This window comes from Saccoglossus kowalevskii, chromosome 10 (assembly GCF_978046115.1).
Source record: "Saccoglossus kowalevskii chromosome 10, keSacKowa6.1, whole genome shotgun sequence".
Lineage (NCBI taxonomy): Eukaryota > Metazoa > Hemichordata > Enteropneusta > Harrimaniidae > Saccoglossus > Saccoglossus kowalevskii.
Window position 1 is genome coordinate 21,298,779 of NC_140650.1, and position 26,735 is coordinate 21,325,513.

At 36.6% G+C, this 26,735-nt stretch overlaps 3 protein-coding genes and 1 non-coding gene across 13 annotated transcripts in view; 1 reads left to right on the forward strand and 3 right to left on the reverse strand.

The window, feature by feature from the left end:
• The window catches only part of LOC102801671 (uncharacterized), a 61,655-nt gene extending 54,774 nt beyond the window's left edge, over positions 1 to 6,881 (reverse strand). The window contains exon 1 of the mRNA XM_085504364.1: positions 6,431 to 6,881. Within this exon, the coding sequence (XP_085360490.1) occupies positions 6,431 to 6,504 (74 nt within the window). The 5' untranslated portion in view covers positions 6,505 to 6,881. The remainder of the gene's footprint in view (positions 1 to 6,430) is intronic.
• A 2,334-nt stretch (positions 6,882 to 9,215) lies between these two features.
• Positions 9,216 to 11,654, reverse strand: LOC146737966 (uncharacterized). Its single transcript, XM_085504752.1, has 2 exons — positions 11,533 to 11,654; positions 9,216 to 11,174 (listed from the first exon to the last, which is right to left on the reverse strand). The coding sequence occupies exons 1-2, from the start codon at positions 11,608 to 11,610 to the stop codon at positions 10,656 to 10,658; spliced, it is 597 nt and encodes a 198-aa protein (XP_085360878.1). The 5' UTR covers positions 11,611 to 11,654; the 3' UTR covers positions 9,216 to 10,655.
• On the forward strand, positions 9,750 to 9,822 carry TRNAA-AGC (transfer RNA alanine (anticodon AGC)). Its single transcript has one exon. It is a non-coding gene; the product is annotated as a tRNA-Ala (tRNA).
• A 6,928-nt stretch (positions 11,655 to 18,582) lies between the features above and the next one.
• LOC100376626 (uncharacterized) overlaps positions 18,583 to 26,735 on the reverse strand; it is an 87,867-nt gene continuing 79,714 nt past the window's right edge. For all 10 annotated transcript variants that reach the window (XM_078009946.2, XM_078009942.2, XM_078009950.2 and 7 more), the window contains 7 exons: positions 25,479 to 26,189; positions 23,856 to 24,381; positions 23,359 to 23,543; positions 22,654 to 22,863; positions 21,983 to 22,117; positions 21,649 to 21,726; positions 18,583 to 20,930 (listed from right to left, as the gene is read on the reverse strand). In XM_078009946.2, coding sequence (XP_077866072.2) covers positions 20,799 to 20,930; positions 21,649 to 21,726; positions 21,983 to 22,117; positions 22,654 to 22,863; positions 23,359 to 23,543; positions 23,856 to 24,381; positions 25,479 to 26,189 — 1,977 coding nt within the window. In that variant the 3' untranslated portion in view covers positions 18,583 to 20,798. The remainder of the gene's footprint in view (positions 20,931 to 21,648; positions 21,727 to 21,982; positions 22,118 to 22,653; positions 22,864 to 23,358; positions 23,544 to 23,855; positions 24,382 to 25,478; positions 26,190 to 26,735) is intronic.

A 26,735-nucleotide genomic window follows, 5' to 3' on the forward strand; every position in this document is an offset into this window, starting at 1 on the left:
CCACCTGACGCATGCGTAGGTAACGACTCCCCAGCTTTAAAGGTAATTGTGTCTAAAAAATACGGTATTCACAGGAAACCGAATTCCGTGCCAACTCTAAGTTTTCGGTATTTTATGCTCTGTTTACGTCTTTCTCGATCGCACGTGAATGTCCATTCAGATACAACGACCGCCCTAATTAGCTAATTATTAATTGGAATGCCTCGTCCAATTTATTCTACATTACAATCGCCAGATATTCATTTCGATACATGAAGTAAATTTAATTGTACGTATTTTGATGATTCTTTCTTCGATAATAACGCATATATATTTTGATATATATATATGACAAGAACACCGTCTTGGAATTAGAGCAGATCACAAATTGATTATATACCATTCCGTGGACAAGTCAAATCAAGTAGTAGGCCATCAATTCAAAATATAAAGGCGAATAAAGCGACTGAGAGATATTTCGCTTACCTTCAATGTGTCAGAATTTTTAAATTTATCGAATGTAAGTATGTTGATGCATCACCGTGTTTCATAACGACCGCGTACTTTATATATATCAATTGGGTGGTCATGATCTGACACACGTTTTAACAATAACAACTCTGGAAATTGGTTTGTTCTATGTAATTTTGGCAAATAAAAAACTCTTAGATTTATTATTACTGATTCCTGATATCAAGTTTGTACAGCAGGTTAGAGTTGACAACATACAATTAATTACATGTACAAAACAAGCACACTGTCAGATTTGGTAACGATAACACCTTTCGAGTTGAATCTTGTGCACAGGTGGTTGTTAGAATCTTACCAACCACTGGCAGGTGTAGTTGTCTTCTTCGTGATCCCCTGGGTGTATAGAACGCGTTTTTCGGAGATTATAGTGTTGTTTCCACTTAATTAGAAGTCGAAATATACGGTTGATTTTAATTTATTTGAAAACTGAAAACGACTGCTGAAATCCATTTGACCAATCGTAGTGATTATGACGTTTACTGAGGTCATACAAGAACAATCATATAACCAATCACAGCTTCTCGTTTCGATTTAAGAATGCATATATATTCACAACTGTTTATACAGTGGAGGTACGACAATAATATAAACATTGTGATCTACGCAACACTCGATGCTGTTGTTGTGCATTATATTGTTAGAGTGGCAAATACATGTATCTCATTCGCATGGGACCCACGTTTGGCCCATGCGCTGTGCGACGACCACATCTTTTAATAGCTGTCATAAACAATGCATGCAAGTACTTCTCTTTGCACATTGGAACAGGTCAGGGCTGTGCTGACAGTCGGGGTCAGAACACACAACGATCCGTATGGTGACGTCATTTACAACTGAGTGAAATATACAACCCCTCGCATTAAATGATTACGCCATTATGCGTAGACAGGGAGTATGAATAAGACACACTTGTCATTAAGTGTAGCGGAAAGATTATATGACATTTGGAAGATCTTACGTATTTGAACAAAAACTGAAACGTATACTAGTAAATAAAAATGCCAATATTTTTACTGACATTTAATTTTACCATTTTATGTTTTTTTTTTAATTCCTTCATACTCACAATTGTTTAATAAATTTGATATTGTAGAATCACTCATGAGGTATCCTCTATGTATTTTATATATTTATCGAAATTAAAAACAAATACATTTTGAATCGTCAAATAAAACTGCATACTTATAGAAAAATATACATTTTATAAGATTGATCTATGAACAGCGTTGCCAGGGAGAGTAACCAGAATAATGGTTATAATGTTTTACATTTTGCTACTGCTGTAGATAGGTTGATGTGCCAACACTTGAGACGAAGTATATATACAACGCAGAATTGTATAGGTCGAAAAAAAATGTCTACATAAAATCTGTTCTATGATTGTTCTGACTGCTATGTGTTTGGGTTGGGTAGCAAATCAGGCACACTCTTGTAAGTAACTTTGCTTTCAACGCCAAACCTGTCACGGTGTCAGCTGCTGAATCTAGGGCAATGCACAGATAATGGCGGTCTATTATTCTGTCTATTTCTCAACACCTGTTCCTCAAACACTTCAGTAACTGAATCAAACACCACGAATACAATGTATCGGGTCATCGAATGGGTCAGTTCGTGTGACTTACATTTATATTCATTAATAAGGAAAGTAAAACGACGTTTATTCTTTATCAGTGTAGCACATTGGCATGTTGAAGCAGGGTTATAGTTATTGACAACTACAAAGTAGATGGCATACTAAAAACAATACATGTACTATTAACTTCTATTGCATCAAGTAACCAACATTACTGATCTCGCGAGATTTGACTATATAATGCTAGTAAATGCGAACCAAACAGTTATACTCAAAATATCAGAGGAGATTTTCACCGAAGTTATACGTATTTAGTTTACAAGTCTGTTAAACACGCAAACTTATCATGATGTGACCACTTTATGAGTTGAGAATATGCTACGGAAAACTCAGAATAACATTGTGACCCAGTTTGAATACTAACTTTTATACTACATGTAATCAATTTAATTTTAATCAAATCACTTGATCTACATTTTGGATTTGATTTATAACGTAAAAGTTGGCCAATTCTCCCATTCTCTCGGTGTAAGTAAAGATAATGTCGGCGGAATAACCGACCACGGGGACATGTGCGATAGACATGATTCACATGTTGCGCATGAGAACAACCACCTGTCGTTGGTACTGCATGTCATTACAGTGCCTCCTTGCGGGACTATGATGTCATCGCCGCAACTCGCACCCACACATCGCCATCCATCCACAGGGCCAATGATGCTAGAACACATGTTCTATTTAACTATCCCAGCGGCTTTATGTTCAAATACAAGCAGATTCTAGTCCTGAACTTTGATTGTACATGCAATGAAAGCTGAACTTTCGTTTTGCTTTATTGACGGGATTTTTTACTATTCAGTCTTTTGAGCGAAATGAGTCCGAAAACGAGTTCAACTTTACACTAGCACTCCCATTACCAAGTCACACAAAATTATCCCCACCGTTCACGGTCAAATTACTTGAAAGTAGTTCATCAATAATTCTCATGATAACCACTTGTTGATTAGTGTAAATTTAATACTGTGTTATTTAATTTCACCTATTTCATATTATTGACCCATTTCTATGGTAATAGTATATGCGAAGTTTGGTTTGTATTTTAATTACGCATTTACGTTCCTAGACTAACAGTAACCATGGCAATCGAACAACACAACTACAAAATATATGTGTACGCTTGAGAGAAATATACATGATTTACTAAAAAAAAACAAATTTACTCAGTGGACTGAGAAACTATTTTAGTCCACTACAAATCATTACATACCAGTGAATGTACATACACTTAGGTGTATGTAAATATGGGAATAGTGGTTGTCATGGCGATGAAGTGGAACCGACGTGACTAAAGTGTGTTCCCAGGTGAAAGTAGTATAATTGTTGATTCAGACGTATTGTTGTAACCAGTTAATTAATTTTAACATACCAAGTTCAGCGCCGACGGCAATGACGTTCGAGAAAGTACAACGTTGTTCCCGTAACGATAACATGTATTCGTGTCTAATGATGTCCCGTGTCAGCAGTGAAATCGTGTTTTTTCTCGTTTGTTCAACATGTATCGTTGTTCTCTGTTTTGCCGTCGTGCACCGATAGTAACAAATCGCCTTTCCGCGACTACTAGATTCTTTATCTCGTAAACTTTGATGCTAAATTATTAGTTTTTACATGTTGCGAAATCTTGAAATTTTGTTCTATCGCATGGGATAAAAAAATCAAAAAGTGGTAACCACATTCAAGAAAAACAAAACGTACGGATTAGACATAGCGAAAAAAATGTACTCGTCACACTTTTACATCTACCCCATGATTTCAATTGCTTAACCCCTGACTACACCAGTTAGTACTTTGGCGTTCACACGAATAATCAATAGACAAGTAGAGTGAACAGCTTTGTCACTCGGCAGAGTCGATGACATCGCCGATTTACGATCAATCAAGACTGCTTGTAACTCTATATCAAGTCAACAATGGGGGGGGGGGGTTATGACAGAATGTCGATTTCCATCATCTGCGTTGGTGTACGTCATTATGTTTGTATTCGTCAATTTCATGTATCATATTGTCGCAACCAGAGACGTAAGAAAGACCCGTTGGATATCTATAAAAATATATTTGTGGCAAAACTGAGTCGATATCATAAAGTAGCGTTATTCTCATATGGGCAGTCCTGCGATCGTCAGTGATTTATGTGTGCAGCCATGAAATTGTTTGCGGGTCGTGACTATATGAGGTCTACTCACAGTGACGGTGAGATCTAAGCTGGGGTTATGTAGAAAAAAAAATCATATATTGGCGCATTTGTTTCCAATTCCGCGGAATTCTTTGGCAACCCCATGCATGTCATGCCCGATTAGTTCGGCGTGAGTTCAAGGTTTATCACTTATTTTTTTAAAAAATGAATCGGTCTAGACACGTAAAAATTGCACGACATTGCAATAAAAACTGGCTACACCGCGGAATGGCGATAAAACTATAGGACACCAATGACTAGCTTTGGAACCACCATTCAGTGGGCGGATACCGGATAGTTTAAATTGCCTAACACTACAATACATTGTATTTAACAAAATGATGGTCTATGTCGTTTCTCACGCTGTTAAATCACATCTAAATATCGTGGATTTCGATTGGAACGAGTCGGTGACATTAATTCATCTTGTCGCACGGGGTAATTAAAGTTTAATATCGTTAACGTGCCAGCAAGAATTACTGCGAATCGTGTTTGTTGTAAACAATGTTTGTTTCGATAGCGAAAACAAACATGGTCTCACAAAAGTAAATCCGTTTATTTTAAAATTTCAGAGGCTCGAATGGTCGACATACAAACACGCTACGTGAATAACTGTGTTTTTACTCGTGCATGCTGAATACTTCCTACTAGTATCTAGTATGCATCAACACAAGTCTAACCATTTATTATACATATCCAGTATCATATTGAAAGCGACATGGTTGTTGCGGCGCGTCGTATTCAATATGGGACCCATACGACGTTTACAACGCGTGTAAAATACATTGTATTTCCCATCGAACGCGCGCCGTGGCGTATGCACAAGTCAACAAGCCGCACTGCGCGATTACATTGGCGTACCAACCACGCTGCGCGACGACGTATGCACATGTGATGTACACATGGCGCTTTAAAGATATATTGCCGATAACATTTAGTTGAAAACCTTTGGACAAAAATCAAATCAAATGAAATCGCGAGTTATACTGACCAAAAGCTTAAGGGATGCGATATTTGTCGATTTAGTTATTATTTGTCTTTACCATGGAACTATACACCTGGTTTATAGTTCCATGTCTTTACTAACAATAAATCATGTCACGCATTGCTGTTCGGCAGGTGAGGGGCTTCATATTTTACACATCTGTAATTGGCGTATTGAATATTGCACACGTTGAAAAAGCAGTGGTCACATTCTCACGTATACCTGTCTTCTCACACGGGCACATAACGAGTTAGGGGAAGTAAACGAATGTAAACACCGTGTACAATACACCGTCTACTCTATGATAGTTAATTTTGTTTACCGCATTCAGTGTTGTCTGGGCGTTTAAACTTAATAAAAAAAACGATTACCCGCAATTTTATATACTAGTATTAGTAGACCAAACCATGTATCACCCATCAAATATAATTGATTATCAATCATTGAGTATCAATCAATCGTGTGTTGTTGACAGCGACGCTACCTCGTGACAACCGAGACCCTGATGACAACATATGTCCCCATTTGCACTTATAATAGTCGCATGGCTTTACCCACAGACTTTTTACCTCTGGGGTCTGTGGTCAAACCGATATGATCAACAGATTCGGCACACATTGTCAACACGGTCTTTGCAGGTGATGCCAAGCGGAACGTTGCGGGCGATGGCTAGGTACACAAATACCGACACGATTGCCAAAATTGGACAAAGATGTAGAATCCATACTCTACACAACACAACACGCATATATCGAAGCCCAGGCAATGCGACATATACGTACAGTTGCCGATATAATAACAATCGTCAGTTGTTTTGACAGATATACACATTTTGTTTTGCCAAGGTCGCACACGCCGGTTTTCCCCTGCATACGCAATTGTGTGTTCATACACTTCAGATTGAAATATGTTAGCTTACGATGGCCGCAACACACTGGGCATCTCCTTCTATATAGATTGATCACAGCGATCAATAAATAAACCTTGTATTCGGGATCATTCGATGAAAAGTTCAACAAATAATTGAAGACAATAATACACACTTACTGCACTCTCATCGACTAATCCCTTTCACACACACACAGACACATTCTCGCAGTCGAGGAATCGATAACAAGGTGTTGATACTCACGCGACTTTCAGCATGTGATCCACTAGATCGCCTTGACGCAGCATTCCTTTTCTTTTCTCGGCCATTGTCAGCATGTATTATTATAAATCATCAGTGTGAGTCGTACCGACGCTATTAAGATGCTACATTTAAGGTACCAGCGACTCCAGGGCAGTCAAATGCATTCTCAGCTGAATACTAGCAAATATACAACAGCTCGATAAGAGAAAAGAATAGATGGGTTGAATTTCCACAATGGTTTCTGACAATAGATGAGTATATCCTACGGCAATGTAACAACGTGATTAGTAAAAGTCCTTCAAATTACACAATAATAATGCCAACAATCCGTGCCTTTGAACGCAGAACAGAAAGTACAGCGCCGAGTTCAAGTTTGCAATCATTCGCAGCTTTCACACCAAGGTGAACCGATTCCATACGCTCCGATGCGTCACCACTGGGAGAATGTCCGCGTAATGAAGACACGAGTTATTTCGGCTGTCTCATAGCAATGTACAGCAATGGTAACTTATTTTGGAAAGGGTCCTTAACTTGTTGACATTGTAGGGCTACCTGTCTATTTACATGGAAATTAGACCACCTAACTCACTACACGAAGCGTCGTGGCCGCACGCATTGCCATGACAACTATAAACGCAACGTATAGGGTTGAGTGAGCATTGAGGTAATCTTTGATTTTTCTTTCAATAGAAGCCACGCATGATTACAGATAACGCGAGAATTCCAATCTTAACGCACACTCTTCAATCTTGACGTCATTTCAGTGAGTCACATGACACCGAAAAGCGCAAACACATATATAACATTTGCGGAGGCTACTCAAGTACCCGTAAACAGGTGGTCGTTATATAAATACCGCGACGCAGGCTGAGTACACGTTAGAATTATGTACTGCCTTCTCCAGGGATAGCGTCAACCCCGCGATGACATTATTAAATACAGTAGGTGGGGTCGAGTACTTCAGTATGTTAAATTGTTTATAGCAACTCCATTTGTTACCAGAGTTTATGGCACACCTTCAAGCCAAAAGTCAACACGGTCGTGCCCCAGCTCAATATAAAGATGTAACGTCCAATGAATTTTCAGAGACACCTCATATTTCAATTCAGATATGCCATGTTAGACATTCAACTTGTGCATTCCTCAATTACATCTAACAGCGTCAGCAGCAACGCCGGTAACCAATTAAATACACCACCATAACCAGACTTTGCACGTAAACGTGAATGTATTGAGGTACTATGCAATCAATATAGAAACCAGGTTTTTACGGTAATAAACTTGAAGTTGAATTCATACAGACGTATACATTAAAACGCAAGTATTGTGGCGTTGACTGCCGTTAAATGCCAATATGATGAACGTTGTGCGTTTATGACTGCCCATGTTGGCAAGCGACCAACAACCACGATGGATGTATCTCTACTGATCACTGTTCAGTCCTGTGCAACTCACAATATATTCCCCTGGGTTGTCACCTCTGGCTTGGACGATTCCATTTTACCACTGTTATGTCAGTGCGTAAAACCATAGTTACGATTATCAAGAGATCCCCAAGTACCAGACAAATTACCTGTTCCGGATCAGTTTTAATCAATATATCAGTTGGGTGAATATGGCACTGGCATGTTATGCTTGCCACGGTTTACTTCGTGCAACCACCACATCACGCCACTGACAGGCAACATACGGAATGGCGCCACACATACAATAACAACAAATAAAAATAATCCATCCGCACTCTCCATACTTAATTCCAATAATATATCATATTCTACTCTAATAAATATATTTGTGTTTTTCTAACAATACGAGCAGAATCATCATTTACTGAATCATCAAGTTTCGACTGTTAGTATTTTATAACATTGTAACCACGTTTCTAAATTAACCCTTTCGACATTTCCCCTCAATGCCTCAAAATGTTCATTTCCACGTCGTTACGTTGTTTGTCTGTTTGCGTTGGTACAAACATAACATGATTGCAATTTGTCACAGCACTTGTACTTAACCTGGACACAGAATCTTACGTAGTACCATTATTTCAATTCACATGTTTGCTTAGACATTTGTGTATAATGCACGCCAATAGAAACGTTGGACACAATATTTTCCATCCACTAACATACAACGTGAACGTCTCACGATTTAATTATGACCGATTTGAACTGATTAAAACACATTTGTATAGTATACGTGCGTTTATTGGGAGAACAAAACTCCCTGGATCCAGGACAAACATGACATTGAGATTTGAGTTTTTCCCGACCCTATCCCTGTATTAAAAATATGCTGTTTATTTTGCGTGAAAATATGAGGGCCACCGCACTTGGATTGTTACGTCATAAAGTAGCTCAAACAGACTTGTGTATTAGTAATAAATTCCATCTTTTATTAACATAGTGCCGAAAACTAACCGACCGTAGAGGGCGGCCGTGTACCCTTTTACAAAACTTTCTCGGTGACAATTACTATATTGTGTTCAAAATATATGGTAGAATACACACCTTCAGATAACAGAATTCACACGACGAAAACAAAACAAAAAACACACACACACACAAAAAAAAAAAAAAAAAAAAAAAAAAAACGAAGAGCACCACCTGATCAGTGTTTTGTTTTTAAACAACAGCTCGTAATTTTTCACTGACATTTAATTTCATTATTTTAATGTTTTGAGTAATTCACAGGGTTTTATGTACACGGATTTGCTATGGAAACAATGAGTTCCATTGTTGATTTACGTCTTCATGCGTAAATAATATTTACTTAGCAGCGAAAATAGTTAAATTAAAACCCATTGAATATTTAATGTATTTACAGTAACAGCTGATTTGAAATACAATAACAAAAATACAAAATTTGAGTATCCTCGGGGTGGACATACGGGCATTTTCTACCGCCTGGCAACCCTCGCGGTGAAAACAAAGACCCAAAACTCGCAGAAAACGGTACTTCGCGATGGTTGTTGAGAATCCCCTGAACAGTGTAACAAGATTAGCCCTACGTGTGTAACATATATGAATTTGGTTGTTCAGGATTACTTCAAAGTTGAGTTGGTGTTGTTTTCTCGAATTTTCACCGGCTCGACCGGCGTTCCACAGCAGCGCGAAAAGAGCCCATAAAAATACGTGGTAAAGTTGTGCGCGTCTTAGCAACGTAGAACGTCCGTGACGTAGCTCCGTCCCCGAGGATACATAGACAGACTGAAACGATACGTGCTTCAAGTTATTATTTCTACTACAGCAAAAACATATTTGGAACACTAGAGGGCGCTGGAGTTTACTTGGGCCAGTCATTTGACCATTGTACGTAACTTGGGGAACTAGCTCAGATGGTAGAGCGCTCGCTTAGCATGTGAGAGGTACCGGGATCGATGCCCGGGTTCTCCATTAGTTTTTGGACGTTGGCTTTTTACTTACAATTATAAATTTGTATTACATGTTTGTTTACAGATGCTGAGAAATTTCTATTATTTTTTGAATATATATATACGTTTTTATACTTTTTTAAGCATCTGAGTATTATTACATATACCTTCGGCTGTGCTTTTGCCAGCATACACTATTTTTTGTTTATTTTAGACAAGAAGACCAATCGATTAGATTTCGATAGAGATGATGGTTGCCATGGAAACAACAATTACTAACTTTTCATGTATAACACAAAAAGTTATGAATGGATTCTCATGGAATTTTCAAGAGCTGGTGCATTTGAAAAAAAGCTACTAAAGACGTGGACCTAGTTGTCAGGGAATTAGCAATTTCGGGAATGATTAATCCTTTATAAATCAGAAATTAAAGGGCGGTGGTCGTCGCGTCAAGTTCGATATGGGACTAATAGCACCCCTGCGCAGTCTTAAGCGACAATAACAACGCTAGCTGTGGAATCATAGCCCTTTGTTGCCGACCGCATTATTTACGTGACTGACTCTGGCCGGCCCATATGTTCGACATACAACAACAAAATTAAAAAGAATACGTCCAAATGAAATTTTTAGGGCGAAATTCGATTGTAGGTCGCCCTAAAGAGCTTGCTTAAAAACGCAAAGGCTTATGGGTAGATTTTGTTTGTAAACAACGACACGCTATGGCCTGCCGCATGCGCTGGTGACGACTCCCCGCTTTAAATATTCACCCAAAGGCTTCCGTTGTCACCGTATGAGGACGCTGTCACCTTTAACATCCGCGAAAACGGTCGACGATAAACGTGGAGATGAGATTATTCAGTTCAGAGCCGACGATGTGAAACCCGAATCACCAGTTGAGATACTTTGTACATCACCTTTTAATTTAAAGCCGACTGCTTTGTTACGACGACGAACATCTGCAGAAATCCGAAAAGATTGGTCGATAGCTGCCTGTGATGGCGCGATTCCAGCAAGCAGGCTGTCACATGCATCTACACCAAAATGCTCTCTCACGTGATCCATGATGACTCCGGCTACACCCATTTGATTATCTGAGAAGAATTTGTGGAGTTGTGCAAAATCGTCCATCGATGGATTGATGTGCCTAGACTCCCATATGGAAATCAAGGTGGACATAGGACTCTTGGATTTATGTTGAATTTGTGAAATTTCTGCAAATGTCAGATTCAGTATTTTTTCCGCAAATAATCGCCAGTCAGTTCCGACGTCGTTTTCAATGTCAAGAGCTTCCAGTTGTTTAACTTCGCTGAATTTAAATGCTGCTGTGGTTTTGGACGAAGTTGCAAATACTGCCCTTTCTAGTGAATCTTTGTCCTGTGATAAATAACAACAATAAATGTGAATGTAATATAATAGAATTTATAAAATGTGAATCCCGAGAGATTGACTAGAATCGGGGTTTAGTCACGGAGAAATAACTAATTATCATGGACAGTTGATGTAGGTGATATTGATAGATTATATTCTCGTGCCCCATCCCCGAAACAAGAGACCTTTATTCATGACTGGTGTATCTACACTACACTACACTACACTACACTACACTACACTACACTACACTACACTACACTACACTACACTACACTACACTACACTACACTACACTACACTACACTACACTACACTACACTACACTACACTACACTACACTACAGCTTACAACATAAATTACCTGTATTGGTCTGCACTGTATGGCTTCTGAAATAACCAAGGTAATGTTTTCCTCTGGTTGGTTGTCAACTTGTCCCATTTCAATAACACAGTCGAATCGAGTTTCATCACTTTGCGCGTCCTTGTCCTTACTGATAATAAATGTGCACTTCTCACCTCCTCCTTGGAACATATTACTATATGATAGCACCTATACAATGAACACAGGCAAGCCATAATTTACAATCATGGGCGTCATATCCTACACACAGGTGAATCATAGTGTACACACAGGTAAGTCTTAGTCCACACACAGGTAAGCCATAGTCTACACACGGGTGAGCTACAATCTACACACAGGTGAGTCATAGTCTACACACAAGTGAGCTATAGTCTACACACAAGTGAGCTATAGTCTACACACAGGTGAGCTATAGTCTACACACAAGTGAGCTATAGTCTACACACAAGTGAGCTATAGTCTACACACAGGTGAGCTGTATTCTACACACAGGTAAGTCATAGTCTACACACAAGTGAGCTATAATCTACACACAAGTGAGTTATAGTCTACACACAGGTGAGTCATTGTCTACGCACAAGTGAGCTATAGTCTACACACAAGTGAGCTATAATCTACACACGGGTGAGCTGTATTCTACACACAGGTAAGTCATAGTCTACACACAAGTGAGCAATAGTCTACATACATGTGAGTCATAGTCTACACACAAGTGAGCTATAGTCTACACACAGGTGAGTCATAGTCTACACACAGGTGAGTCATAGTCTACACACAAGTGAGCTATATTCTACACACAAGTGAGCTATAGTCTACACACAGGTGAGCTGTATTCTACACACAGGTGAGTCATAGTCTACACACAAGTAAGCTATAATCTATACACAAGTGAGCTGTAGTCCACACACAGGTGAGCCGTAGTCTACACACAGGTGAGTCATAGTCTACACACAGGTGAGTCATAGTCTATACACAAGTGAGCTGTAGTCTACATACAGGTGAGTCATAGTTACACAAGAGTGAGCTGTACTCGGTGAACGATGATATGACTTACCTGAATGTAATCTGGATACACATGCCAAACTGGGATTATATTACCAATCTTTACTTGGACACTTTTGCGATTCGTTTTCAGCAGAAGGGGTTTATTTCCATGAGTCAGCTTGCCTTTCATTGTACGTTCTTCTTCGATCACATTCTGTAGTGACAAAAGGTAGATACCAATTAGATATTCGGTACATCTTATTATTATTATTATTATTATTATTATTATTATTATTATTATTATTATTATTATTATTATTATTATTATTATTATTATTATTATTATTATTATTATTATTATTATTATTATTATTATTATCATTATTAATATTATTATTATTAATATTATTATTATTATATTCTGGTCTAAGGCATTTTGAGTAAAGTATCTAAGTCATACCTGTATTGCGTCATCGGTTTTATTGATGACGTGGATCCTCAACTTCAAAATACCATCCTCTTCCAGAGAAGAGAATACCATGATGTTCATAATTTTGATAGGTTCAGATGAACCTCCACATGTCGTTGGTTCCCCGGATGTTGTATAGCCAGTGAAATGGTCCACTAGTATTGTGCAACGTTGCTCATCAAAAAAACACAGTGCATTCGCGTCGTCTCGGAGATCGTCGTAATGTGTCGGAACATCTGGAGCAGTGTCGCAGATGAGCGGTTTCATTTGCCACTTATCACCCCTGAGGCTAACACAGTGGGGGTACGTCAATACAACTTGTTTATTGAATTTCAAACCAGGCGGTCCACAAATGATAACAGGGCTAATAACACTTTCTTTTTCCGATAACTGGGGTTGGTAGCACGTTTTATGGGTTATGGTGAGAGTGATTTCTTCAGTTCGACCATCATCAATAGCGTTAGGTGGGATGAAGAGGCTTACTCCTGTAGAATTTATAATCAGATGACCCCCGCTGGCATCGAATCTGTCTTTGGCTTGTTGACGTTCTGGACTGTTTCCAGAGGCATAATTTGATGAAGAAGGTGAGACAGCACCCTCTTCAGACGAGACAGCAACCCCCTCAGACGAGGCAGCACCCTCCTCATCTGTGCCGTCTTCTGTGGCTGCAATTGTGGATGTGTCCCCGTCTTCGCAATTCCATTCTTCCTTTTCTCTTCTTATTAACAGTGACTTAAATTTGAAGGAGGATTTTCTGCTGCCTGGGGAATCTAAAACATAACATAACATTATAACCATTCAATACAAAATAAGAAAGCAACTTGAATGCATGTTATAATAGAACAAATTTGTTAAATATTCCATCATTGCCATCACCCCCCAGGGGTGGTACTCAGGGTTAGACCTGGTACCCATGCTGGAGTATAGCTTTTCAAAAAAGCCTCTAAACACGTACTTATTTTTGTGAAATTACACCCCTTTTCAAGTGCAGAAACTTAAAATAGATACCCCATATACATACTAAAATCATACTGTTTCCAAGTTGACAGTAACATTAATTCATGAGATTCCTTTTTCACACTTTATTACTATATCCTAAGTTACATCCGGTACACGCGTATATGCGTCAAATAACTAAATAACACCCCTTTTACGCGTTTTTTTTACTTCAGCTTGCGTACCATATTTTATTCAGAGAACCCCCCATATCACTCATCGGAGAATAACAGTTTGTAAAATAATACTCTACCTTGTTTAGTTTCCAATGGCCATGCCAACTTTGACACATATGTATGCTTGCAAAGGTAATGCAGCTCAACCACTCGTTGGGATTCATCTAAAATGTAAACACGTAGATTGTTCGGCAGAAGAAGTTAACGTGTGTGGTGTAGTGCAATGACGTACACGAGTATTAAATGCATATGGTTAGTGTACGAACCGTTGCCATGTACACCTCAAAGGCGTGTGCTCGTCCTGTAAAACTTACGTATGTAGCTCAACAACTTACCTAAGTTGGAATGAATGCATGACAATTCACTATCATGCGGTTGGATTCTTTTGGACGAACAGTTACCCATTGTTATAGTTTAAAAGTTTGATTCGATGGTGGAAATGCATGGAGCTAAATGCGTCATCGGAGACATAGTTAGGGGGAAGCCCCTCTTTCACACGTGACATGGTTACTATGGCCACCGTACAGCAACCCATAGACTCGGAGGTACAATCAGATTGTATACTGAAGATTGACAATTTCACATTCGGCATTTGCGCCCTCGGGGGCCTGCGTCTCAATCTGATTAAAATACAAGTACGACATTCCATGTTCTTGATGTATTTTAATGCACATACCAACATTCCGTGGTGTACCAACTGCGTTACATTTATACCTTCACGTTCATTCGTACCCGGGATTCGTACGTCGTCATAAAATCCCCCCCCCCCTGGCGCTCCGTGTAACAATGGAATCTGTATTTTGCAATAAAAGACATGACGTGATTCAATGCTGGGGACATTCCAAGAAAACAATAATGTACTTTGACAATAGGATAAATACAGGCGTGGCCGGTTTATAATTAGCATGAATACCGTGACAAGTGTTAAGCTAGAAAAGTCGTATAATAAAATAATTTGGCCGTGTCTCGTGCCACGCCCGTGGCAGGAGACAATATGGCTATTGCCACGTCCCGGAAGTAAACGTACCGACGTTCTATGTGTAGTTTCTGTCGTCATACACAGATTTTTCACTTGTTTTACCATCGGTGTTTGAATAAAATACTTTCTCAGTGGTGTCGCTGGCAGAATAATTTCAATCCGCGCATTTTTTTTACGAAGATGCGAAGTCCAACCATTGACGGAACCTTTGCACGCCCTCCGGTGTTGGGAACTTGGACACTACGTTTACCTAAAGCCAACCTCGGCGTTTATCAATCTAGTAAAACTCGCAAATTACGGCGTCGTTACCGTATTTTTAAAGTTTTAAATAAAATTAATATAGTACCAATAATTTATTATTTTCTCTTTTTACAGTCAGAGAAATTGTTAATGTTAAATGTAACTGGGAATTACCAATATTCAATAATATGCAACAGGTGGTACTTTGAATTATGACGACGAGGCCATCGACTGTACGAATGAAAAGTTATTTTATCCGAATAATAAAACAGGTTTTATAATTGAAAGAGAGCTTATAACAGAGAGCATGAACACGCTTGTGGCACGACGAATATTACTACATGTGTAGTACATTCATTGTCATTGCGACCTGGGTTTCTTTTAGAAAAAAAACCTTGCAACTTAGCATAGTAAACAGTATTTCCACTTTTACAACTGACTGTGTGGTACGTTCACACTATTTACCTGTTATATAAGTCGTTAATCGGCACAATTACACCATGATTACTTTGAAATATGCCCGAAACTTAGCATAGTACATTAACAACTTTTACATGTTCCCCTATTTAGTCAACCGTTAATCGATGCAATTATTACACTAGCGACTTTTAAAAAAACCCAGCAACCTTATAGTTTATATGTGTATGTATAGCCACAACCATGCACATGGATTCTTGTTATGGAAGAGAAAACAAAATATAGTTTATTTATACAAAATATAGGTTAGTTTATTATTTGAAATTCATTATGGTTCTGTAGATTTTCAAATTTATTGTACATGTGTAATAACCAAATGTGAAGCTGTATGAACATAGCAATGCATAAACATTCAATGATGATGACAACATAAGAATATTCATAGAATGGTGAATGTGTTGTACAGCAAAGTAGTTGTTATATTGTGATAATAATTAAAAGCATTCTAATAATAATGTTCCAAGATGATCAGATAAGTAAATCAATGTCCCCGCCTAAATGGGAAAATTGAACCAGTGCATGTTAAATTACAAGGCTATGTAATGATTTTCAGAGAAACCAAGTAACGAATTTCCTGAAGAAAATTATTTTAATAAGTTTAATAGTGTGATTTCGTTATATAACGACGCCGTGATTTGCGAGTTTTATTAGATTGATAAACGCCGAGGTTGGCTTTTGGTAAACGTAGTGTTCCAAGTTCCCAACACCGGAGGGCGTACAAAGGTTCCGACAATGGCTGGTATAAAATGCGCGAACTAAAATTATTTCTACCGTACACGACAATGAAACCATTGTAACAGTATTTTATCGAAACGCCGACGGTGATTCGTGAGTTTTATTAGATTGATAAACGCCGAGGTTGGCTTTAGGTAAACGTAGTGTTCCAAGTTCCCAACACCGGAGGGCGTACAAAGGTTCCGTCAATGGTTGGACTTCGCATTTTCGTATAAAATGCGCGAATTGAAATTATTTCTGCCAACGACACCACTGTGAAAGTATTTTATCCAAACCGATGTTAAAACAAGTGAAAAATCTGTATATGACGGCCGAAAATACACATAGAACGTCGGTACGTTTATTTCCGGGACGTGGCAATAGCCATACTGTAAAGGGGATAATTATTCACTGGGTTTTAATTTTGCTTATTTCGCTGACTGGAAAAATGCGCTAAATTAAAACACAGTGAATATGTAAAATTTAGCATAGAACACATTATCTAAATGACGAAACCGTGAATTTAAAACCCACTGAATATGCCTGAAATGGTAAATCAGTGAAATTTAAACCCAGTGAAAATTAGTCATTTTACAGTATTGTCTCCTGCCACAGGCGTGGCACGAGACACTCCGAAATAATATAGCGAGCGACATATATAGATATGGACTCTTAAAACACACAGCAAAGTGATGTCATGTGTTTCGAAACACGTCATAATCAAAACGTATTTTTTATTGGAGTCGCGGGCGGGCCGAAAAAATATTCTTTGAAAGTTGAAAGAAAAAATCGTCGTAAAACCACAGATAATACTAATTACTAGATTCTTCAGTAAGCGTAGCACATTTAATAAGACATTAACAATGATAAGGCATTCACAGGTATTCAGATCACCAATAACATGACCCACAGTTTGCGTATAGTTGAATAAGGTCACACGATGTCAACATTAAATCACTGCAATACGTATTTACACAGGAGAGAATTCGAGACGATTGTGCCAGTGAGTGAGTGACACTAGACATACTTTAACCTTATTATGAAGCATACTTCTTTTGTCAGAAAAACGGAACTTATTACGGTCAAAGGATGTGATCGAACTAGTCTGAATTGTATGTACATTACCCGGGGAACATTGTCAGCAATACTCAGCGACTACCGTGTATATTTCTATTTCTGGCAATTATTTTTAATGTATGCATATACTTCATCAGCATCAACAGTAATCAATAGTTAGCAAGTTTTTTTTTACATTATCAAACAGATATTTTGACAGTATTTCCTATGTTCAATTTCATAATGATCATATGAAATTGAGAGATACTAGTATTCAAAAGCCTTGTCAAGTTATCACATACTGTAAAATACTTTATTTAAACTGGAATTAGTTTTCGCTGAAAAGACCTTTTGAGTGTTTTGTATGGAATGTATTTTCACTGATATTTGACAAGTTGAATGTAAAGTATAGGAACAGTATATTCACTGGATTTTATTTTCAATGAATCATTCCTTCAGCAAAAATAGAGAAAATTTATTCCAAGCGAAAATAAAGTATTCTACAGTACTATAAATTCATTCATACCATTACTTTTTCTAGTAACTGTGTTCATATACAGTTATATACAAAGAATATATCTACAAATATCAATTTATCATTTCTAGCATTCTTCATTTATTTCAGTGTAAGCATAGTAAACATGGCTCTTGTGAAGTGTATCAAAAATACAAAAATAATAAAAAGCTACTGATTCACTAAAATTGCATCAGTCACAATAAAAATAAATAACCTGTGTAAATAACTCCCCAAATAAGCACCTCAATAAAGTACCTGCCACTACTCGTTTCATTCACATGTTGGTACATTCTGCAAGGATTCACACGCAGGTGGGTTGGGCGGAGTGATTACATTAAAACATGCGAGTAATGACAGAAATGATGAACCTAAAATCTTTACTAAGTAGGCGTGGTCTCAGATTCCATTAGAACAGTCCAAGCAATGACAAGTAAGAGCAATATTGTGGTAAGTTTGTTTATTCTGATTTGCACCATAATGAGAATTCTTATAATTAGTACAATGAAAATTTATGATCACAATCCCGCAATGAAACGCACATCTAACGATGATTAAAGCACCAACAAAATACCAGATTAATTTGCATAGTAAAAGGGACGGAATAGGAGACCACATTCTAAAAAAAAACATGCTATGCAAACCTGTATATTTTGCAATAAATATTTTGATTCGTAAAATTTAATTTTACATGAAAGACACCCTTCAATCATTTGGGATCACAAATGATGCACAGATTTTAATCGGCATGGCGACCAACTCAGAGTTGAGAAAGACCAAATGTTGATGGAAGGGTGCATTTGACCTCTGACCTAAAATCTCCAGTTTTCTTCAGTGAAAAGGGGCCAATCATTATCGTTTACTCTTTCAATGACCAGATTTGTTATTGTCAATTTTTACTTTACCAATTTGGGCAAATTTTCTGTAATTTTCTTTAATTTCAAAGAAAAATACACAATTTTGAACTATGATCATTAACTTGATTCAAAACAAGTGGATTCAAAAAACCAGATTGTTTTGTATAAGGCATGTAAAGGTAAAAGTGAAAATAACAAATATGTGTTTTTTGTGTCATTGAATTAATCGTGAAAATATGTTTGATTAATTCCTCTCATTTCTTTTTATATGTCAAGAAATAATCAATTATGTGACACAAAAAACACACATGTCAAATAGAGGCAACCCTTAAAAGTGAAGACTAAACTAAAACATCCTCCAAAACAGAACATTGTAATACCCATGTTTGGAATTCAAAATGTCTGCATGTCTTCCATATTTGGTGGGAGTCATAGAGCCAAAAACTGTGATTGGTAGAGGATGAACACCTGACTGCAGACACAATCACAGATAAAATCCAGTTCACTTTTTCAACCAATCAGTGGACAGGATATCAATGATTGTGAGCACTAGCAGGGAAAATGATGATTGTCATTTGTCAACCGCTATGATGGAGCCTCCATCTCACGGGGGATGAATTTTAAATATGAATAAATAAAAATAACAATAACTTCCATATTGAAAACAAACCATCGTAATTTTATCATCATAAATCATGGCAACCAGAGTTGTGTTACCATTAAATGCCATGGACCTCACAAGAATTACAGATGAATATACATGATAAATACAATATAAATAACAAAAAAAAAAACAATGATAAAATCAATAATCTTTTGTTGCCATGGTGAACAAAATTTGTTTTGATTTTTGGCAAAAAAAAAATTTTAAGAACTTTAAATTAAAAATGATGGCAACAGATGAGACGATGCACAACAATTTGACAGAACCAAACTCTTCAAATATTTTTGAATTAATGAATTGTCAACAATCGCTTCCCATCAAAATAAACTGTAAAAATAAGAGAATTCACTAAAAAGGCAAGAATTTTTGGTACAGTTCACATGTTAACAGTAATATAAACAATAAAAAAACGCAAATAAAATTGTAAAACTCCTGGATGACAATTACAGATTTTCCCTGGAGCTTTTTTTTTTCCTGGAGTATAGTTTTATACTTTACCATGGCCGCTGACTAAAAATAAGTAAAATACTTAAAATTACAATTAGTTGCATAGAGATGTTCTAAATGTCTGCCACTAGGTGGGAAGAATATACAGATTCTATATACAGGTAAAAAATATACAATTGTTATTAAGAATTCTGCAAAGACTTTTATAAACACTGTTTTAACTTAAATTCTATTTCCCTGAAACCTTTGAAAGCATTATTTGATGGAATCTCATCCCGTTTAACCGGTATTAACCAGTTGGAACCAGTATAATGTTGTACAGCCACAACAGACAAGAATAAACTTTTTCCTTTGGTATGTTACCCAATATACAGTATAATATTTTTAAAAAGTTAGATTTTTTTTCAACAATACAACCTCAACATTATAAATTCTTGTGTTATTTTTTCCCTTCAAAATTTCATTATTGTTAGGTTCTGTACATTTTATTACAGGGAAAGCATTACAAAATAAATTTTAATAAAACAACGGAGTACTGATACTGTTTTAAATATACGGAAGTTTGTATCATTCAATTTAATATTCTGTTTTGAATTTGAATTTAATTTAAGGAATTTTAATTTAGTTTCTTCATTTTCTTGCTTTAATTTTATTACTGCATAAATTAAATATTGTTTTGTTTTTTTTTCAGTTTCAGACTCTTGAGCCCCCGAGAGAATTCTTCCCTGGTGGGGGTCGGTTATTTCGTCCTGATCGTTGTCTCGGACTGTCACTTGCTGTAGAGGAATGCCCGTTATGAAGGCTGCCTTGACTTCGAGATTTCTTCTGTAAATCAAATACAATGATTTTAAAAGTTTGTTGTGGGTAATGAATACATACATTCAAGTGATGAATTTTTTCTAAACTGTTTGCATCGCTATTATTTACATGACATAGTCCCTGTTGTGCAACAGTGAGGTGCAATGAGTCAGTCATTTTTGAATCAAACTCAAGAATGAATGCATGGGAATATGTGTGACATGTATAATATAGGTGTGAAGTCAGATTGCTCCAGAACAACATTTTTTGAAAACAAAATAGCCACCATGCAGTTGGCTGAATTCAATTTGTAAAACAAAATCACATGCTTTATACCAGTTAAATCTACTCATATACATCTGACAATTTACTCTAAATTGACAGAATTGCTAGATTTTAATGCATTTTTAGCTTTCAAATGGCCACCAAGCTGCCATCTTGAATTGGATAGTGAAACAAAAGCTTAATATGTGAAGTTTGAATGTGATCAATCAAAGCATGTCCGAGACACAAATGTGGATACACGTACATGCATGGAGATCACTATTTGTAAGTCCCTGTTTTCAGACAATCACAATGACTAAATTTTCACTGTGACTCCTTGACTTGTGAAGCTCAGTACAGGATTTATTTTGGATGCACAAAATTGATGCTTAGCTTCTTTATGAATAGGAATGAAAAGATATGTATTCTGTCATATGAACACATATGAATATATTCCAAGTGATCAAGTTTCATACCATACCTTTTTACGTCCTTTGTTTCCAGAAACATGAATTTCTTCAATAAAATTTGAGGGCACAAGTCCCTTTTTACCATGAAGCTGACAAAAAATTAAGTAAATATTAATTTTACAAAAAATATAAAAAATTGAAACTCTAAAATTAAAAGTTTTAAAAATTCCCTTGACATATACACCTGGTGCTCAATGCATGCATAAATACTGATGCACAAAACATCATGGAAAGTTAGCAACAACCAAATTGTTTGAATGAATACATCGATCAAGCCTGACATATAGCAACAAGCATGTGATGATAAAGAGACGCGTAAACATTCCGACAGACTCACTGACATACCTTTCCATGGTAGAACCCGTCAGGTCGGGGTGGACCATATATGGTTATGATGTCACCTTCATTGAATTGTAATTCAAATGCAGGATAATCATTCGGAGAATGATCGGCGGGAATATAATCATAGATTGCCATGAACTGAAAATTAAAGTAAACAAAGTAGAGTTAAATATGTCATACAAACTTTTTATTTATTTTATTTACTTAATATTTATATTTATTCATTTATTTTATTTATTTATTATTTATATTTATTTATTTATTTATTTATTTATTTATTTTGTTTATTTATTTATTTATTTATTTATTTATTTATTTATTTATTTATTTATTTATTTATTTATTTATTTATTTATTTATTTATTTATATTAATTTTATTCAAGGAATGTTTTAATATTGCTCAAACAGAAAACATCTTAACATGAGAAATGAAATGATGACATGAGTGGAATAAATGATATATGTAACAAAAAAACCGTAAATGTATAAATATTCGAATGCAATTTTTGAAAAATAAAATATACATTTTCACTTGTAAAACTGGTATGTGAATATATGGTCATCAGCAAAAAACAAACACTTTTTTGTCATATTTTCATACAATAGTTAAACACGAAAATGACACAACTCCGCAAGGAAGTAATTTACAGGAATGTACAATATATAAACTTACAGTTCTTTTCTGAGGTTCTTCAAAATCACTGAATATAGAAGAGACTTCAGTATCCGCTGCCGATTCACTCGCCATGGATTCAGTTAGGAACGGTGATAGCATATTGCCATCAAATTGCATCTCAACTCGATGTGAGGTTTGTCCCGTCACTGATACAGTCTCAATACTAAATGTAACTGGAATTCGTATATCTATGTTCTCTATAAGAGCCTGAGTAAAAAAAAAATATAAGAAAATCTAACTTCAGTAGGCTGTTATATTTTGGACCACAAACGAAGTACATAACCTCATATTTTACAATACTATTTTACAAGTCACAAATGAATTGATGATTACATTTTGTGTAATTTTACTAATTGGTCATAGTAAACAAACAATTTATGTTTTAAATGCATTTTACAGAACCCATAGTAGCTGCAGTGTGCAACTGTCAGCCATTTTGAATCTGATTGCGAGTTCAAAATATTCCTTTTTTTACAAATAAATTGAAACAAGTATGTCTATAGAAATACTGTAGATTACAGTATTATCCAATAATTAATAAGATATCAGTAAATTATAATAAATCAGTGAAAATATTAGTATTCTACAATAACAACTAACATTCTTGCATGCACAATCATGTTGCAGAAGTACACAAGCACCCAATTCATAATACAACCGTCTGAACACAATTTAATTTTAAAAAAATTACAAAAAAATTACCTTTGTAAGATGAGCACTGTTTACAAGTTGTTTTTGTTTATTATTGAGGTACACCCTGTAACCAGCAACTTGAGCACCATTACTTTTAGCCATTTCGTCCATTGCTGGCGGAACCCATGTAAGTAATACACTACGACTACTGACAATGCGAGAAATGCAGAAATCAGACGGTGACAACGGAGGACCTGTAAAGATAAGAAACAAACCATGTAAGGTGTGTAGTATTGAGAAAATGAATATATGCACATGATGTTATTTTGAAATGCAACAGGAATTAATGACATCCTCATAGAATATATATATATATATATATATATAGAATAAAAGAAACTTGCTTCGGGCATCTATGTGTTTTGATACTCAAGGGTACGACTTACAGGGCCAGTGTTAAAATTAGTTGCATTCACGTAAATTTTGAATAACACTTTTCACCGAACCCAAGTTTTCTTTTATCTTAATTTACTTCATGAAAAGGAACAGAAATATTTGGTACACACCTTCAGACTTGCAGGCCAGTGTTGGTGGTAGGAGGGCCGCAGTGGGTAATCCAGCTGGAGACAACATACTGCTGTTACTCAGGGATAAGCTACCTAAGTCTGGCCTATCTAATCCTGCCCCTCGGAGGTATGTTGGTACACCCCCATTTGCCGAAGATGGAATATTCCCATTGTGTGTGCCAGGTATGCTGGAGAAAGCAGCTGGAACACTTCCAATATTTTGTGTGGGTTGAACTCCCATTGACAGTAGTGTAGGTGCTGATAACTGTGGCAAATTTTTAGATGATAACGGCTGCGAGGACACAGGCTGTGGTAAACTCATAGAAAGTCTCGGTGATGTTGCGATAGGAACTCCATCAATGAACATTGGTGAATTGATATTGTGCAACTGTTCCAGTTGGCTGGCTTCTTCAGCTAACGATGGCGATGGCTCATAATTGAACTCGTAAGGATTGGACCTGGTTTCCGATAATCTACTGTGCAATCGTAGTATCTCTTCAGGGCTCTGTCTTAAATGCGATGAATCCTAAGAAACAGATTATAATAAAAACTGGTTAGAACTGCACATATATGCAAATTAAGAGAAAATTTGGTAAATTCAGTCGCATAATACTGGTATCAGTTAAGAGTGAAAAGAAATATGACAAATTACATAATTTATTGACACATTTCCTGCTTCAACACTAAACAGCGCCCCCTATTGACAAAGTGTGGCAACAAATATTTTAGCAAGACAAAAGAAAAATTGCAAGTCACTGTCAAGGACATAGTCCATGTTTGTATTATAGATGCGAGATTGATAACCTGATGTGTTTGTGTGAAGTTTGAACTTGATTGGTCCAGACTTTAATGAGAAGAACACCGTGGAAGTGAATTTGTTTAAACAAGATGACCACAAGTCAGGAATTTGGAATTTGATGGTGACAAAAATGAACACATGTTTGTCCGATATTATTTCTGATGTATGTATGAAATTGAACTTGATCGGCCCAGGCATGTCAAATATATAGAACTGCATACTTTAAAACAAAATAGCAACCAGTCGGCCATTTTGAACCCGATTCAAAATATAAAATAACGTGCATCAAGGTCCCATTATGTTCAACATATGTACCAAATGTGAACAGTCCATGCACGACTCAGATCTGGTTCCAGAATAGTGAAAATATGTAATTTTGATTTTTTGACCTTAAAATGGCTGCCATTTGGCCATCTTGAATCAAACTATGAAACAAATGCATATTCTATATCATGTCTGATGTATCTGAGAACTTTGAACTTAATCAATTCAAGCATGTGAGATAAGGCTAAATGCAGATAGATGCACGTGCAGTTTGACCTGAAAATTATTTTGATATACACAAGACAAACAACCACAAGTTACTGTCAAAATCAGCGACTCCAGCAGCAAAGAATACTAGCAACTGAGTAATCTTTGAAAATGGAACGTTAGATTTATTCCAGTATAAGTTTTCAAACCTATCCCAGTAAAGTTGCGTAAAATAATTCAAACTACTCCAAGATTATCCTTACCTCAGTTGGTGGAAAAATAACAAAATTAAGAATAAATAGATAATAAATCTGACTGAAATAGACACACTGACTGTTTAATAATGGACTTACTCTAGGCCTTTGTCTCCTTGGGGTTGACGACCTTGGTCTTTCTGAGCTGCCTGTCCCTTGCAGCATATCACCACTGTCTCTGCCATCACCCATGTTACTGCCTCTATCTAACATTCTTGCTAACTCTGGATCCACAGTCAACAGCTCCTGCAATGCAGAACCAGGGGATTTCCTATCTCGCGTGGTCGCACTAGTTTGCGGCAGAGTCGCTGCCACCTGACTAGATGTACTTCTATTGCTAGAAGAGCCGATTGGATCACTGCTAAGGCTTCGTAATAGTTCCTGCATAGCAGCTTCATCAGTATCCTGGATGTTATCTACATCAAGTTGCGGTTGCTGGTGTCTACCGACTGTAGCAGGTGATGAGCTTTCAATCGTTTGCCAGAGAGGTTCACTAAGTTCATTGATCATTCTCGTTGGTAAAGTAGGTGTTCTCCGTGTATACAGAGATGATAATGATGGGGAACTTTCAACCCCGACATCCGAATTTTCGCGTGTGACCTCAGACACTTCATGGATTCCATGTAATGTAGTACTGTACGGTGACATGGGTTCATTGTACTCCTCATCGGGCATTCGAGATTGTAACTTAGTAACCGCTTCCAGGAGTTCATTAGGATGTCCTTTGTGCTGCTGTCTCAGTTCATTGGTTAATTTTTTAATTAATTCATCACGTTCCTTGCATTTCTTTACAAGCCTTGAGACTTTCGCCTACAGTGGGAGAACGATAAATTGTGATGAATAATCAGTCAATAAAACTATTGATAAACACCATTCACTATGTACCTCTATAATATCTACCATGTATCAACATAGATATACTAGTAATCCCATAGAATACCATGGATCACTAAGCACCATAGAATGATCTATATAGCCGTAATCTACTGCCATCTTTCTATTGTCTGTAAGAAAGGACTGTGTACAATACAGCGAGGGTTACAATGTCTAAAACAGTCATGAATCTACTATACATATAACATCATTGGTTTATCAACTATGTGACACTTTATCAACGATGTGACACAAATTCTTCTTCCCAGATCAACAATATTAGCAAGGAACCATGATTTTGGAAAAAGGAAGAGTTCCATTTATATATATATATTTATAATATATTAATTTCTCTACAAAGTAAAATGTTCTTGCACACAAGTATGGTGATGCTACTTCAAATATAATTACATTGAAAAACAGCTTAACACTACAGAAAAGTTTTTCTTAAATAGCGCCCTCAACATTTTACATAGAAAACAT

Bases quoted from the DNA above. Each gene is read 5' to 3' on its own strand.
- LOC146737966 (XM_085504752.1), bottom strand. From the start codon at position 11,610: ATGGGACAAGTTGACAACCAACCAGAGGAAAACATTACCTTGGTTATT. The intron at 11,175-11,532 runs GTAATTTATGTT...TATTTATCACAG, and splicing joins TACAGTGCAGACCAATACAG to GACAAAGATTCACTAGAAAG.